The sequence below is a fragment of the Lemur catta genome, chromosome 11, assembly GCF_020740605.2.
Source record: "Lemur catta isolate mLemCat1 chromosome 11, mLemCat1.pri, whole genome shotgun sequence".
Taxonomy (NCBI): domain Eukaryota; kingdom Metazoa; phylum Chordata; class Mammalia; order Primates; family Lemuridae; genus Lemur; species Lemur catta.
Window position 1 is genome coordinate 19,773,598 of NC_059138.1, and position 17,517 is coordinate 19,791,114.

At 35.2% G+C, this 17,517-nt stretch overlaps 1 protein-coding gene across 2 annotated transcripts in view; it reads right to left on the minus strand.

Annotated features, from left to right (window-relative positions):
- The window catches only part of KLHDC10 (kelch domain containing 10), a 51,650-nt gene that overhangs the window by 19,274 nt on the left and 14,859 nt on the right, over nucleotides 1-17,517 (minus strand). The window contains exon 2 of one of the 2 annotated variants that reach the window (XM_045565502.1): nucleotides 11,813-11,899. The exons of the other annotated variant lie outside the window; for it this stretch is intronic. Within the exon in view, the coding sequence (XP_045421458.1) occupies nucleotides 11,813-11,899 (87 nt within the window). The remainder of the gene's footprint in view (nucleotides 1-11,812; nucleotides 11,900-17,517) is intronic. 2 annotated transcript variants of the gene reach the window in all.

Below are 17,517 nucleotides of genomic sequence, written 5' to 3' on the forward strand. Positions count from 1 at the left end.
AATTTAAAGAAAAAACATAGCAGAGTTGCTATGGTCAACAGAAAGGAACTCTAAGAATTCTATAATGTCATTTGCTGTATTACCTGAAGCCAATATATAAATTTTAAAGCTGCTTTTGGGCAAATATGAAAAGAAATATAGTATATTCTAGATTTTCTCTACATGGCTGTTCAGCAGAGAATGTATTCCATTATAAGTATTGCCAACTATTTCTGGGACAACTATAACTCACACAGATTATACATTGAGGAGTCAGTAAAAAGATGGTTTTATGTTTATCCATCATTCATTAAGTCAAAAACATTACTGGACACCAGCTATGTATCATGTCCTGTGGTAGGTGCTGGGGATACAGTCATAAGATGATTACTATCTCTGTCTTCTGGAACTTGCAGTCTAGCTCTGCACTGTCCAACGGGGTGGCCACTAGCCATAACATACGGCCATTGAGCAGCTGAACAGGGCTGGTCCAAACTGATACATGCTTTAAATGTAAAATACCCACAGGATTTCAAAGACTTAGTACTCCAAAATGCATGTAAAATTATTAGTTTTTATATTGATTATATGTTAAAATGACATTTTTTATATACTGGGTTAAAAAGAATAAAATTAATGTCACCTTTTTTACTTTTTTTAACGTGGGTAATAGAAAATGTTTAATTTTGTGGTTCACATAATATTTCTATCAGACACTGCTGGTCTAGCCTAATTACTGGCTTCTATTAATAATTTCCGTATCTGCTGGGCACAGTGGCTCATGCCTATAATCCCAATACTTTGGGAGGCCAAGGCAGGAGGATCGCTTGAGCCCAGGAGTTTGAGGCTGCAGTGAACTATGATCGTGCCATTGTACTCCAGCATGGGCAAGAGAGAGAAATCCTATCTCAAAAGAAAAAAAAACAGATCTGTGCAAATCAAACTGTTGGGTAAAGAGCATTTAATTAATGTTTAATAAACATTAGACGTCAAGGATCCTTATAGCTGGAAGTAAAGAGGCAAATCCTCTCTCTAGTCGGTAACTACAGATTTCTTTCTCATATTTATAGCTTAAGAGTGACTAAATATTAAAAAGCCATTTCATTTTGAATAACTATGGGAAGTTGTCGGGGTTAATACCATGGAGACTAAGCATTAACTTTCATTATAGACTCCTCAACTTTGACAAAAATGAAACTGGGTTTAGAGTCTATAAAATAGCTCTTTAAATCCTCTTCCAAATTCTCCATGTGCAAATCCCATTTTCCTAAAACTTACTTGCTGCTAATAAAATCTCCGTAGAATTGGTTTACCTTATTCTGGAACTTCCATTAGAAAATGTAAAAGTAGGCCTGGCGTGGTGGCTCACGCCTGTAATCCTAGCACTCTGGGAGGCCGAGGCGGGTGGATCGCTCGAGGTCAGGAGTTCGAGGCCAGCCTGAGCAAGAGCGAGACCCCGTCTCTACTAAAAATAGAAAGAAATGATTTGGACAGCTAAAAATATATACAGAAAAAATTAGCCGGGCATGGTGGCGCATGCCTGTAGTCCCAGCTACTTAGGAGGCTGAGGCAGAAGGATCGCTTAAGCCCAGGAGTTTGAGGTTGCTGTAAGCTAGGCTGATGCCATGGCACTCACTCTAGCCCGGGCAACAGAGTGAGACTCTGTCTCAAAAAAAAAAAAAAAGTGAAAAATTAAAACTGAACCCGTATGCAGAAGTTATTTCTCATAGTATCCAGAAGGGAACATGCAGCTAAGCGATGTGTACCTGTGAGGTCTGACCCATCTTCTCTTCCATGCCACAAGCACTTGCTCTTTACCCCAGGGAGTAAGCAGGAGCTTACAGCAACCAGGGAAATGGGTTTTAGTTTCTAGCCCAAAGGCAGAAAAAGGCTCTGTAACTGAGATAATGTCACAGATGATTAGGTTGTTCCCAATGTTTTCACTATTATAAATAATACTGTTAACAAAGCTTCTTCTACATACATTCATATGCAAGTGCTTGAGTATTTCTGGAAGTAGAATTTCTGTGTCAAAGGAATATGCATTTAAAATTGTTATAGTTACACTGCTGTTATAGGACCATATTGCTCTCCACAAAGGATGGACCAATTTATACTCCCAGCAATGGGTATGGAAGTGCCTATTTTTTCATGCTGTCTTTATCCTTTTTTTGTGCCAATCTGATGGGTACAAATTGGAGTCAGGTTAATTTACATTTCTCTTATTTTACTAGTTCACATGTTTATTGGCCCATTTGTATTTCAGACATAAAGCCATCATGTCTGCAACTAACTCTCAAATAGCTGAAAGAGAAAAGCAATATGCATATACATATATCTATGTATATATGTATTATGCATGGAGGGGAAAGGGAGAGGAGGGGAAGCAGGATGAAACAAATGAGATAAAATGTTAACATTTGGGGAATCTCGGTGAAGGATTTTTTTTTTTTTTTGAGACTGGGTATCACTCTGTCACCCAGTCTGGAGCGCACTGGCATCATCATAGCTCATTGTAACCCTGCACCCTTGGGCTCAAGTGATCCTCCTGCCTCAGCCTCCCCAGTAGCAAGGACACAGACACACACCACCATGCTCGGCTAATTTTTTAAAAAATTTTTTGTAGAGATAGGGTCTTGCTATGTTGCCCAGGCTGGTCTTAAACTCCTGGGCTCAAGCTTATCCCCCTGCCTTCACCTCCAAAAGTGCTGGGATTACAAGTGTGAGCCACCCCACTCAGCCAGAAGAATTTTTTACCATTCTTGAAATAATAAGTCTGAAATAATATCAAAATAAAGATTAAATTCTAAAAGTCTCTTGGGGATTTTATTTGGGGCAATCCATGAAATAACAATCTCTAGCCATTTATTCCTGTCTTTTTTGATGTCCACCAATACAGTTTCATTGTTTTCTTGTTTTTTTTAAAAGTACTTTATAAATTTCCATAAAATTGTGAAGAGATAGATATCTCTTTTATTTTCTAATTGGTTGTTGTTAATATACAGGAAAGTGATTTACTTTTGCAAGTTTAAATTTTATCCAGCCAGCTTTCTGAACTCTAGTATTAGATATCATTAGTTAATTATCTTGAATTTTATAGGCAATCAGATCATCTGCTATTAATTCCAACTTTCAGCCCTTTCTTTCCAATATGTGTACCTCTTTTTTTTTTTTTTCCTGATCTTCTATTGTATTGGCTGAAACCTCCAGAAGAAGGCTGAATAAAGGAGAAGATAGATAGTGGGCGTCTTTGTCTCATTTTCACTTTAATGAGGATACTGGTAAGGTTTTACCATTATATATGATGTTTGTTATTGGTTTCTTGTAGATACCTGTATTCTACCATTAAATAATAATAATAAATTTTCTTTTATCCCTGGATGCCTAAAATTTTTTTTCATTACCAGGAATGTACGTGATTTTTAAAAAAAAATAAAGTTCATATTCAAATGTAACATACAGAAAAGCACATATGTCACAAGGGTGCAGCTTGATGCATTTTAACAAAATGAACACAGAGTACCAAATTTTATTAAATGCTTTTTTTGATGCCAGGAAAAACATTCTTTTCCCTTTAACCTACTAAAGTAGCAAACTAAACACATTCCACAGATAAAGCTCATTTGATCTTGATTTCTTTTCTTTTTATTTAGATTTAACCCTGCCATCTTACATTTTTTTTTACCATTCTTTGTTTCATTTTTCTAATTTTCTGATTTTACTGAAATAATCAAGCTTTCTTTTCTTTCCTTTTTTCCTAGACCTACATCTTATTACCCCTAACACTTTCCAAAACCACAAATTTTATTTTTCTAACATTATTAAGAATAAACCACATATGGAAAGAAACTTGCCTATTAATGGTGGTTATCTCTGGAAAGGGGAATAAGGTGAGTGAAGATGTGAAGCAGGACCTCTGATTTTTATTAACTCCTTTTATTGTGAAATATAACATATGTATAGGAATGTACATAGATATAAATGTAGAATTTAACAAATTATTAAAAAGAGAACATATAACCATCATCCAGGTCAAGAAATATAATATGACAAATATAGAGTTTAACAAATTATTTAAAAGAGAACATACAGCCATCATCCAGGTCAAGAGACAGAATATTACATAAAAATAAGAGTTTAACAAATTATTTAAAAGGGAACATAGAGCCATCATCCCGGTCAAGAAACAGAATATTGCCAGCACCCAGAGGCCCTCGCCTGCTCTTCTTGAGCACACCCTCCAACACACTCCCCCCCCTCACTTCTAGAGGTAACCTATTTCCTGATTTTTATGGAGATCATAAAATTTGCAATCTTTTTATAGCTTTATTATACCTAGGTATGCATCCCTAAACAATATTTTATTTTTGTTTTTATTGTTTATTTTGGCCTAGTTTTGAAGTATATTTTAATAGAATGATATACTATGTATTCTTTCTGGGCTCTTTCATTCACAATTATGTTTCTGAGATTCATCCATGTTATTGTTGGTAGAGGTGGTCTGTTCATTTCCATTGCCAAATAGTTTTGCTTTTTTTTTTGAGACAGGGTCTCGCTCTGTCACCCCCGGTAGAGTGCAGTGGTGTCATGATAGCTCACTGCAACCTCAAGCTCCTGAGCTCAAATGATCCTTTTGCCTCAGCCTCCCAAGTAGCTGGGACTATAGATGCATACCACCACACCAGGCTAATTTTTCTATTTTTTTTGGGTTTTTTTTTGTAGAGACAGGTTCTTGCTATGTTGCTCAGGCTGGTCTTGAACTCCTGGCCTCAAGTGATCTTCCCACCTTGGCCTCCCAAAGTGCTAGGATTACAGGCATGACCCACTGTGCCCGGCCTCGTTATCAGCCTTCTTTTTTTAAAAAAAATATTTGAACTGTTTTTATTTATCAATGATTAATCTTTTAAATATTCCATTATCATCCCTGGTAAACCTATTTTACCACATTGACTGCCACACTAGAAAAAATTTTTTTTCCCTGGGGCCATGTTGTTTTATTAAAACAAAATGATCCTTTCTAACTTGTTATTTTTTATTGTTTTCTGTGCATGAGTTATATGCAATCCAATCCACATTTTTAGAATTAAATTGTCAGCATTAATTGTAACAATAAGAATATCAACAAGTACGATTTTCACAAACCAACCGTAGGGTATTACTTCACGAGGCTCTGGGCTCAAAACTAACCTGAGTTAAGGACAACTCACATGGTAGTCAGTGCGTTAACTGCTCTGGTTCAGGAATTGGGTAACACTTCTATTAAGTACCTATTATCAGTCTTTTTAATTTAGAAATTCCTATGGGTTCGTAGACATATCTTGTGGTTTTTAATATGCATTTCTCTCATTACTAATGAGGTTGAGCACGTTTTCATGTTTATTGGCCATTTGGATTTTTTCTTTTGGGAAATATCTGTTCAAACCTCTCATACATTCTTATTGAGATACCTTTTTTTTTTTAATTGATCTGTACAAACTCGTTATATATCCTTGCAATAAGAACCTTCACTTTTCACCCTTTATATTTCCATATTATTTGAATTTTTCTTTTAATAAGTAGATATTACATCTGTAAATTTTAAAACAAAAAATTATAGGATCTTAAGCACTACTCCCAATTTGTTTAATTTTAGTTACAGAATGTCACATAGTTGACCCTTGAACAACACAGGTTTGAAGTGAGTGGTTCTACTTATATGTGGGTTTTCTTCTGCCTATGCCACCCCTGAGACATGAAGACCAATTCCTCCTCTTCCTCCTCAGCCTACTCAATGTCAAGATGACAAAGATGAGGACCTTTCCGGTGATCCACTTCCACTTAACGAATAGCAAACATATTTTCCCTTCCTTATGATTTTCTTAATAATATCTTCTTTTCTCTAGCTTACTTTATTATAAGAATATAGTATATATTTTAATATTAATACATATACAAAATATGTGTTAATCGACTATTTGTTATCAATAAGGCTTCTGGTCAATAGTAGGCTATCAGTAGTTAAGTTTTTGCAGAGTCAAAAGTGATGTGCAGAGGGTCAGTGTCCTTAACCCTTGAGTTGTTCAAGGATCAACTGTGTGTATTTCTCTATATTTTTAGAAGTCTCAACACTGACACTAGGCTTCATGTTCCCCTTATTTAAACCCAACTTCAAGTTTTACTGGTTTCTTTGCACACTACTGCTTCTTGTATCCAAATCTTCCTCATTTTTGGATTTTTCATTTTACTGGGAGTACTTCTTCAAGGAGTTTTCTTATAATGGAAGTATGTCATAAACTTTTGGAGATCTTTTTTATTTTGACTCCTCACTTAAACATTAGTAAGGCTGAGTACAGAATTCTGTCTTTTTTTTTTTTTTTTTTTTTTTTTTTGAGACAGAGTGTCACTTTGTTGCCCGGGTTAGAGTGAGTGCCGTGGCATCAGCCTAGCTCACAGCAACCTCAGACTCCTGGGCTTAAGCGATCCTACTGCCTCAGCCTCCCTAGTAGCTGGGACTACAGGCATGAGCCACCATGCCCGGCTAATTTTTTTGTATATATATTTTTTAGTTGGCCAGATAATTTCTTTCTATTTTTAGTAGAGACGGGGTCTCACTCTTGCTCAGGCTGGTCAGAATTCTGTCTTGAAAATAATTTCCCCTCGGAATACTAAAGGCACTTACTTATCTTCTGGCAAACCATGTTACAGGTGAGAATTCCCTGCATACCAGTCTGATTTTCAGTCTTGAGTCTTTCATGTAACTCATTTTCTACCTCTGGAATTATAAATAGTTCAGTAATGTATAGGAATGTGCTTTTTGTTGGTTTGTTTTTGCATTTTTCCTGCTTGCTCCTTGGTGTACCCTTTATACTGGAAAACTAAGAGTCTTCAGTATAGGGAACTATTCTTTATTTCTTTATTTTTTCCCTTCCATTGTTTGCCTTTCCTTCTCTGACTCCTGTGAAATGGATACTGGATCACTTAGATCTATCCTCACAGTATAAATTTTCCTCATGTACTTTCTGTCTGTAGGTCTTTATGGTCTGCCTATTTCCTCTACTTTATTTTCATGAAAAGTAACTGGTTGTAAGCCTATTATTTAGCCCTCCAACTGAGTTTTTATTTCAGCAATCAATTCTTCAACATAGAACTAATTTGTTAATTATTACTTTTTATTCATGGCAGCTGGCTTTTTATTTATGGATCCAATTCACTCTTGGCTCTGTGAGGCTACCTCCTGTGATTTGAACTTACTAAAGTTCCATTCTGCTTCCTCGTTATCTCTATTCCCACCATGGGCAGCTGTTTTATTTGTTCATCTTAGTCACTCTCTTCTAAGTCTAGTTTCCCTCAAATGTCTGGTGAACGTTGATCACCTATTCATATTATTATAATAAATGAACACATTGGTTAGTTATGGTAAGAAATATGTGTCTCCTCAACAGTTGTATTAGTCAGTCTCCAAAACCTCCAAATGGGAGGTCTGTCTGACTGGGGGGTCTCTGCAAGTAAGTGGTACAGTGACAGACATGTTTCCCTTTAGAAGTGGAGAAAAAGAAGGCGGTTTTACCTTATTGCCAAAACAAGGCAAGCTATATTTCAATGGTATGATCTTTTGATGTACACCAATCCTTGATGGAGCTCCTTTTCTTTTCTTCCCCCCACTCCACCGTCCTCATCCAGTCTATTGTGGAGGTCCATTACCTAAGGGTCTGCTTTGTGCACTCTGTCCAATCCCAGTGCATGCTCACAATGACCTCCCCAAAGCAAATCCCCTACTTTGCTTGAAGAATTCATGGCTTTATCCTGGGAATGAATGCCATTGCTAGAGCTCTTTATGTGAAAAGAGGGAGAGAAGGAGTAGGGAAAGTAACTGTTTTGAAAGCAGTTCTTTGTTTGCCCTGATGTTCCAACTTCCCCCAAACCTGCTCCCTCTTCCTATACTTGCTGTCTCTAAACTTAGAGTTTCAGAAAAGAGCTCTACTAAGAAATTCTCTGATTTCTGTCATGCAGCAGGAGCACCTATTTTGGGTTGCATTTTATTTTGTGCTGTTTCTTCAATCAATATAATTCCAACTGCCTTCTATCACCCTGAAATTCCTCAAAATTTCTGGCATTATAATAACAGCACCTAACATTAATTCAACATTTCCCATATGTAAAAAATTTTCCTAAGTATTTTGCACATATTGTCTCTCTTGATCTTCACAATAACTCTAACTTTATAGATGAGGCAACTGAGGCAAAAACAGAATAAGCAACTTGCCCAAGGTCACACAGTTGGTAAATGCCAGAGCCTGGATTCAGACACAGGTAATTTAGCTTCAAAGTCTCCCTTTTCTGTTTTTTTATTACAATGATGATTTATTCTTTGTTTTATGTCTGTTTTGTCATTTTCAATGATATCTGAGAAGCAGGGGAAGGTAAATGGGTATGTTTAGTCCATCATCTTATAATGGAAACCCACTGCTTTCACTACATAGGTATTGTTTTCACTACACCACACTTTTAATTGGTGTCTTTTAGAGAATATGCAGGATCTAGTGAAGGAATCTAGTGACAGGAAACGGGCCCTATGAAACTGTCTACAATCAAAATCAAAAGACATAATGCAAAGGATTCCCAAAATGAGAGGCTTGGAAATGACTATTTGAAAAGTATAGATAAGTTAAAAAAAAAAAAACTAATGAAACATTAAACAATAGCATTTTCATGTTCTCAACAATTCATTAGTTCATTGTCACCACCATCAGAAAGAAGTTGAGAATGTACTAAAATTTTATTCTCCTCCTCCTCCCTGATCACAGCCTGTTTAGTAATTCAATTCAACTCATATACATATGATAAACCTACTACATGCACTGTGCTGCAAACTGAAGATAAAGAAATGAAAGGCACCATCCTACTGTCCCTGCCCTTACAGAGCTTACAGTCTAACAGGAGGCACAGACAAGTAAACAAACAACTACAATTTGGCGCAATAAGTGCCATGATGCAAACACGTTCACAAAGGGTGCCATCAGAACAAAGAGGGGACAGGCTTGCCAAGGAAGTTTCCCTGGAATAACTCTCAGATTGAGTCTTAAAGGATGTGCTATTATTGGTTTGGAGAGATTAAACTGAATTTATCATTTTTTCACTAAAACCTGCCCCTCCATCTACCTATATAACAGCTGATGAAGAGCACCTCCTCCTCTTCAATTAGTCATCAAGTCTAATCTAATTCCACTTCTTTATATTTCAAATCAATTCCTACTCTCCATTCCTACTATAATTACCTTAATTTCTGTATCCATCATTTCTCATCTTGGTAACTGTAATAATCTCATAACTTGTCTTTCAGTTAAATCTCTTCACCCATTAAAAAACCAAATCTCATCCTGAAAACTCCACTTGGGTGATGCCCGACTTGATCTGTGCACTCTCCAGCTTCCTCTGTCCACCCTTTCCCCCATCCTAATGCTGAATATCCTCCATAGCTCTGAAAGCACCATGCCCTGTTTTGCCTAAATGCCTTTACTCAAGCTGCTTGGTCCTCATGGGATGAGAGGTTCTAACCCTCCCTTGCTAACACCTACTCAGCCTTTCAGCACATCTCTTCTGAAAAGTCATCCTGATGGCCACTTCTCTCTCAACCTCCTCCCACCAAGCTGAGTCATGTACCTCTTCTGTGTGCTCCCATTCCATACTACCTTATCAGGACACTTACCACAAAGAATTACACTCATATTATTCTGTAATTATCTGTTTACCTGATTCTCTATTATCTAGATCATCAAGCTAGCACAGTGCCTGGTACATAGGAAGCAATCAAATACTGAAAGAATGAACGAACAAACAAAGGAAGATAGTTGAGCCTGTGAAAGTTCATGAGACAACCAAAGGAGATAATGGAGAGAAGGATAGAACACTGGAGCAAAACCCACCTTTAGAGGGAAGAAGAAAGAAGCTGGCGAAGGAAACAGAATGAACAATCAAAGAGGCAGGAAGAAAACATCTAGGATTGTACAGTAAAGCAACCCAAAGAAGATAAAAATTTAAGAAAGGGCAGGTGGTCAACAGTATCAAACACTACAGACAGGTCAAAGAGGGTGAGAACTAAGATAAAGCCACTGGTGATCTTGATATTGCTAAGGTTGAGTTAACTACCGCCTCACTTCTCAACAAGGTCAGAGATCATCTTACTCAGCCATTATTTCAGGCAATTGAGAGCTTACAAATAACCAATGGTATGAAACTTACCTGTGCAATTTTTTTTTTATGATTAAAAGGTTGAAAAACAAAATATACAAAAGAAAATAAAATCCCACCATCCAGGTATAACCAGTTATGTTACTATATCCTTTGTTTTTATGTTTATATTTTCATATAATTATACTGAATTCTATATCCTAATTAAATAATTTCTTAATTATGCTTATATAATAATAAAATAATAGTAATATAATTAAATAATGAAGCTTAATTTATGCTTTATTCAGCACAAGTTAGAGTTCTCATTGTAAATCAATAAATTAGCATTCTAATTTATAAATAGAAAAAAGAAAAAATGTTATAGAATTAGACGTGCCTGCTTGGCCAACGTGTGCACAATGGTTTTTTGGTCACATAATACTAAAATTGTCTTTTAATTTTTTATCAATAAAATTATTTATCATAATCATAAAATTATTTATGATAAAAGATAGCACATTATCTTAAGTATCTTATCTTGACCAATTTAGGCTTGATTTTATTCTTTTCCTGCTCTAGAGCTTGACTGCTAAAAATAGGTTAGGCACTAGATATAGAAACATCTATTGCAGCTACAAGATTTTTTCCTAGGTTATTTTTAAAATCTGTTCAGTTAAAATTAGATACACTGGCTTATAAATAATTTAATAAAGTCTAAATTACAACATTAAGTATGCTTGTCTGACAATTTGTTATATCTAGAAAAATAGTGTGAACCAGAATTTTCAACCTTCTTGAGATTTTCTTTATTCAGTATGGAGTATGTTTTAGTGGAAAAAATAAAAAGTAGAAGGAATGCAACATTTCTAAAAGTAAGAATTACTAGGTCAAAGGGTATGAACATTTTTAACATTTTTGATACATATGGCCAAATTGGATCCAGAAAGGCTATATAACATTTATACTTCCTTCAACATATGAGGTTCATGTTCCCATACCCTTGCCAACACTGAGTATTCTTATTTTTAGCCTTTGTCAACCTAGTAAGTGAAAATATCTTATTGTTTTAATTGTCATGTTTATAATAATAGTGAAAACAAATATTTGTTCATATTTATTAACATTTCTTTCTTACAAATTGATTACTCATATCTTTTTACCTATTTTTCTAGTGGACATCTGCTTTTAACCTATTGATTTATCAGAACTCTTTATATATTCACAATATAACCCATTTGTTATAAATATTTCTCCCTTGTTATTTATCTTTTTATTTATGGTATTTGACATAAGAGGTTTTTTGTTTTCTATCATCAAATAAATTAATCTTTTATTTCTTCATTAGAATTATATTTAGAAAATTCTTTCCCATGCCTATATTTTATAAATTATCCACCCAAAGTTGTTTCTAATATGGTTACAGTGGAACACTACTGGTTTCTACCATCTAATACATATTAAGTGATTCTAACTCCCCAAAACTTATAATTACAGTACCAAACTTATAATTACAGTGGCCTACATGAAACATAGGTTTAAAATTAAGTTCTAGACCTTTCTCACTCCAATTGTTTCATTGGCTATTTAGACAATTTTTAAAAACCAGAGTTTTGGATTTAGAAAATTCATTCAAAGTTCCCTTTAACCCATATGAAGCATAGATCTCTTGCTAGTTATCACCCACCTCTCAAAAACCTGTTAGGGATCCTTATGATGGGACAGGACTGAATGAAGCGCCTCCTAACTGGGTCCCATCGTATTTTCTTCTTACCTGTTACCACAATCATCAGCAATAAGTCAGACACATACAACACATGGCAAATAATACATAGTTACTGTAGTTATAAAGACAGAAAAACAGAAAACAAAACAATACTTGAATACAGAAAGAAAGTGATGTAAAGTAGCATTTAACCCTGTTTTGGAAGTCAAAATTAAATTAATATATAAGCTGTGACAAAAGGTTTTAACTCTTATCCCCAAATAAACACAAACAATTGTGTGCACCTTTTTTCAGAAGCATGGTTCAATAGTATGTGCACTCAGTAATCACAATGCCATCTTGTAGGCAAAAATTAACAGGAGCTTTACGAACATTAGAAACAATGACATTTATTTAAGTCAGTTATGTCAAAAAAATATATCTGACCAAAACTAATTGGGCGTAACATAGGCTCCTGTTCTCTTCAAGGTTTTGTATCCTTCTTTTATAAATTATATGGTTAAGAAGATAAAGCAATGGGCAGCATCCTTTCAATATAAAATAAGGTGATCCTACTAAAATTTTATGATAGCAACTAAATAAAACAAACATTTACTATCTTGGCACTTCCATGGAGGAAGGGAAGAGAGGAGTTCATCTACCTTCCCAGGAAGCAAATTAGCTCCATGTTAACCCCAATTAAAACTGTTCTCTTATAAATAGAAGAAAAATTCAATGCATTTATGGAACTGTTAAATGTGATAATTTTCTCTTTTCCTCAAGTTTCGACAGCTACCAAAAATAGTTCTTATTGACAATAAAAACAATTAACATTTGTATAATGCCTAAAGTTTACAAAGAGCTTCCACATATATTATCTCATATAACTCTCACAACAATCTTGTACTGATTCCACAGTCATTTTATTAAGCATCTGCTATGTCTGGAGTCCCAGGCAACCTAGGGTTGCAAAAGAAGGATATGACTCCTACTCTTAAGAGCCCATGGTCTTATGAGGAAGGCAGATGTATACACAAATAATTATATTACAGTGCAGTAATTGCTGTTACAGGGGCTATAAAAATACTTTGAAGACAATATTATCATCATAATTTTACAAGTAAGGAAAATTAAGTGATTTAACACCAGAGCCAGGATTCAAGCCCAGGCCTCTGACTGTAAAACCTGCCCTTGTTCCATTATACCACACTTACCCTGTCTCAGATTCCCTAGAAAGAGAATGGTTTTTATTTTTGACAGTTGGAAATATATTCAGATGTTCATTAGCAAGGTCTAGTTTGCTTACTACAGAACCTGTACATAGAGACATACAAATTATGTGTAATAAAATGGCATTACACAGAATGTATGGCACATTTACTTAGTATTGTAGAGAATACAGACTCGTGGGCAAGGGGAAGAATTATTTATTTTGCAAAAAGGTTTATCTTTTAACACTCTAAGTCTCTTAAATCAGTGGTTCCCAAATGTTGGTCTGCAGTCCACTGCTAGGCTAAGGTGAAGATTCACCAAACACAAAATGAGAAAAATATGGACAAAGCAGTTGAGTTTTTCAAAAAACTAAAATGTTCTATTTAAAGGCCTATCCTTTTTTCAGAGATTAGAACTTTTTTGTTGTTAAGTATTCTTTAATTTATGAAATGATTTTGTTTTTTAATATCCTTTCTTGGAAAAATAGAAAATTTGTAAGCCTGTATCTATCCAAATATATGTATACATACATATATTTTTTTAAATTTACAGGTTTATGACATTCAAAAGCCTAGAGAACCACTGCTTTAAATCAATACAGTATGTGTTGATGACTCCAAGTTCAACACTGTAAACCACACTGTCAAAGGATACATAAGATGTATAAGAAACTTCCCTTGCCCTCAAGAAGCTTATATTCTAATTAGGGAGACAAGACAGACACATAAAACAATTGGATAGCAATACAAGACAGAATATAACAAGTGATTAGCTTAAAATTTGACATTTTTATTATATCAAAAGCATTAAAATGTACATACCCTTTGACCCAGCTATTCCACTTCTACGAATCTATTCCTAAAGAAATAATCATAGATGCATGGAAAGATGTATGGACAAAGATATTAACTATGGTATTATTTATAATGGTAAAAAATTAGAAACATTTTCAATGTCCAATGACAGGGAGATGGTTAAGTAAGTATGCTAAATAAACATACTTAAATATGCTCATATTCTACACATCACTAAAAAGTATATACAAAACTATTAACATGACAAAACATTCACAATGTATTATAAATGAAAAATGCAAGGTACAAAATAACATTAAATTATGATACCATTTTAGTAAAGAAAAAAGTGTTTATATATTCATGAAAAATACAGGAAAGATATACATCAAATTTTAATTGTGGTTATCTTTGGATGGTCATTATGAGTCATTTTTGTTTTTTCCCCTTTATGCTGATCTTTATTTTCCAAGCTTTCTCACTGAGTAGGTATTACTTTTGGACTAGAAGGAAAACAATACCATATTTATTTTAAAAAATGATTTAAAAAATGGAAAGAAACATACCAGGGTTAACAGTGGTTATGATCGGGGCTGGGGTTATTACCCATTCTATGTTATTTAAAAATTCTAAGACATATTATGTTATAATGCAAAAATATAAAACTACTTTAGAATAACACTGAGGGAATAACATTAAAAATTACTGAATCAAAGTGGTAATCTGAAATCCTTTTTTACGTTTTCTCAGAGCTTCTGTGAAACATCTTTGGCATGTGTTTCTCTCAGCCACCAACATAGGCAGAGGCTAATGTTGACTCCATGCAGGTTTTTCAAGCAAGGTAGGCACTGACCTCAGAACCCACATTTCATTCTTTCACCCAAAGAGCAGGAAAAAAGAGAAACCAGCAACATAGCAGTGTAACACCAAGAAAAAGGTTTTTTTATTTTTAAAGAAATATACGTCTTTCCAATTTCATATAAATATATTCCTGGTCTTAACTTTTGTTCACTGAACTTTTAATTTTTATATATGTAAACTGCCAATCTTCATTAGTGATTGCTTCTACCTTTCAAAACAAAAATCATAATTTCCTCAATGGTTTCATCAATATTTTATTTTTTGCTAGGTTTTTAAATTTGTTCTCCTTTTTACTAAGTTTACTTCACTGTAAATATAATATGGTCATAGACTGAATCAAGATGGTAGGCTAAGCACACTGCAAGCAAGCTCACCTTCCCCCTAAATCTCCCAAATGACACAAAAGCCATTAAAAAAAAATCCATAATCAAAAGAAAGCAAGACATGCCCTTAGTGGACTAACACTATAAGGAATCACTGAAAGATAATAAATTGATAGAATCAGACTAAAGGAGGAAACCACATTCCTATATATGAAGAGTAGAGGACTAGGGCAGATGGTGAAAGTAGCTCTCAGGGTAAAACTAAGCCCAGAGGTGGAAGACAGCTGGAAGAAATGAAACAATTGACAAAATTTACAGCATGACTGATTGGAGGGTAGCACAACAGTTATGAAGAAGATCAGCTCCTCCCACCCTCTCTAACTCAAGCATTGTAGAATAGAGGTATTTGCTCCCAGATGGGAACAGTGGCAACAAACACTCTCCAGCTAGGAATAGTAAGTATGAATACTTGGATCAGAGAGATAGGACAGAGACCTGTGTGGATATTAACACTCAGACAGAAGAGGAAATAGTCACACTGAAGAAGAATGGCGAATGGTACACTTCATCTCAGTGCACATTCCATCCCTATCCACAATCAGTGGAGACCCGCTGCAATAAATAGATTTAACATTCACAGGACCCTCAAATAAAGATGAATGAGCATTAAATCAAGACCTAAATATTAAAAAGTAGAAAAGCATATATTCTTAAAAAGCTGAGGCCAGGCGCAGTGGCTCACGCCTGTAATCCTAGCACTCTGGGAGACCGAGGCAGGAGGATTGCTCGAGGTCAGAAGTTCGAGGCCAGCCTGAGCAAGAGTGAGACCCTGTCTCTACTAAAAAAATAGAAAGAAAGTAGCTGGACAACTAAAAATATATAGAAAAAATTAGCCGGGCATGGTGGCACATGCCTGTAGTCCCAGCTACTCAAGAGGCTGAGGCAGAAGGATTGCTTAAGCCCAGGAGTTAGAGGTTGCTGTGAGCTAAGCTGACGCCACAGCACTCTAGCCTGGGCAACAGAGCAAGACTCTGTCTCCAAAAAAAAATAAAAAGAAAGACTTCTAAAAAGCTGAGATCCAAAAGAGAATTGAGCAATCTCTATCAAAATTTGAACTGCCTTGTTTGTTTTTCAGAAATGGTCAAGCTTAATCCTGAACTTCATATGGAAATGCAAGGAACCTAGAATATCAAAACAATCTTGAAAAAGAAGTGTAAGTTGGAAGACTCATACATACTTCCTGATTTCAAAACTTACTAAAAAGATACAGTATTCAAAATAGTGTGGTATTGGCATAAGGATGGACATGCAGATCAATGGAATGAATAGAGAGTGCAGAAGTAAACCCAAAAACATCTACGTCAATTGATTTTTGAGAAGGGTAACAAGACTATTCGGTAGGCAATAAATAGTCTTTTCAACGAGTGGTCCTGGGACAACTGGATATACTTTTAAATATAGAATTTTATACCTACTCAAACTCTTGTCCAAGAAGGAGAGTGAACAAGATCCTTGGATGGGCAAGGACCCAAAAAGTTTGTTTCCCTTAGACTTCTCAAGAAAGAATTACTCAGATATATATCTGAAATAAAATTTAATCCAAGAATAAGAAACAAAGCATGAGAAGAGTAAACAGAAAAACCGTAAAAGCTTTCTATCTAAATAAGTACTGACTGGGAAGAAAAACACAAAACCTTACTAACATTCAAAACTATATTGATATCAACAGAAATAATTGTTGATTAGGTAGGAAGGGGGGTTGGGAGAAGGAAAAGCAGAAGAAGGTTAAAGTCTGTCTTGTTCAGAAGAAGGATAAAGAAAGTGATTAATACAGATATGGATAGAAAAATATAAATTTAAGTATTGTGTAAAAAACTTAAGAATACTAGATGGCTTCACTGGTAAATTCCTCCAAACATTTAAGAAAGAGATAATACCTATCCTATCCAAACACTTTCAGAGAATAAAGAAACTCAGTTATGGAAACTAGTATAATATAATCTTAGTATCAAAACCTGATAAGAATATTAAAAATAATTATAGATTAATATCCCTTATAAACACAGGCACAAAAATTCTAAATAAAATATTAGTAAATCAAATCAAACTTATATGAAGAAGATATGTCATAACCAAGTAAAATTTATTCCAAGAATTTAAGGATGATTTAACATTCAAAAATCAATCAGGGCTGGGCGCGGTGGCTCACACCTGTAATCCTAGCACTCTGGGAGGCCGAGGCGGGAGGATCACCTGAGGTCAGGAGTTCGAGACCAGCCTGAGCAAGAGCAAGACCCCCATCTCTACTAAAAAATAGAAAGAAATTATCTGGACAACTAAAAATATATAGAAAAAATTAGCTGGGCATGGTGGTGCGTGCCTGTGGTCCCAGATACTTGGGAGGCTGAGGCAGGAGGATCGCTTGAGCCTAGGAGTTTGAGGTTGCTGTGAGCTAGGCTGACGCCACGGCACTCTAGTCCGGGCAACAGAGTAAGAC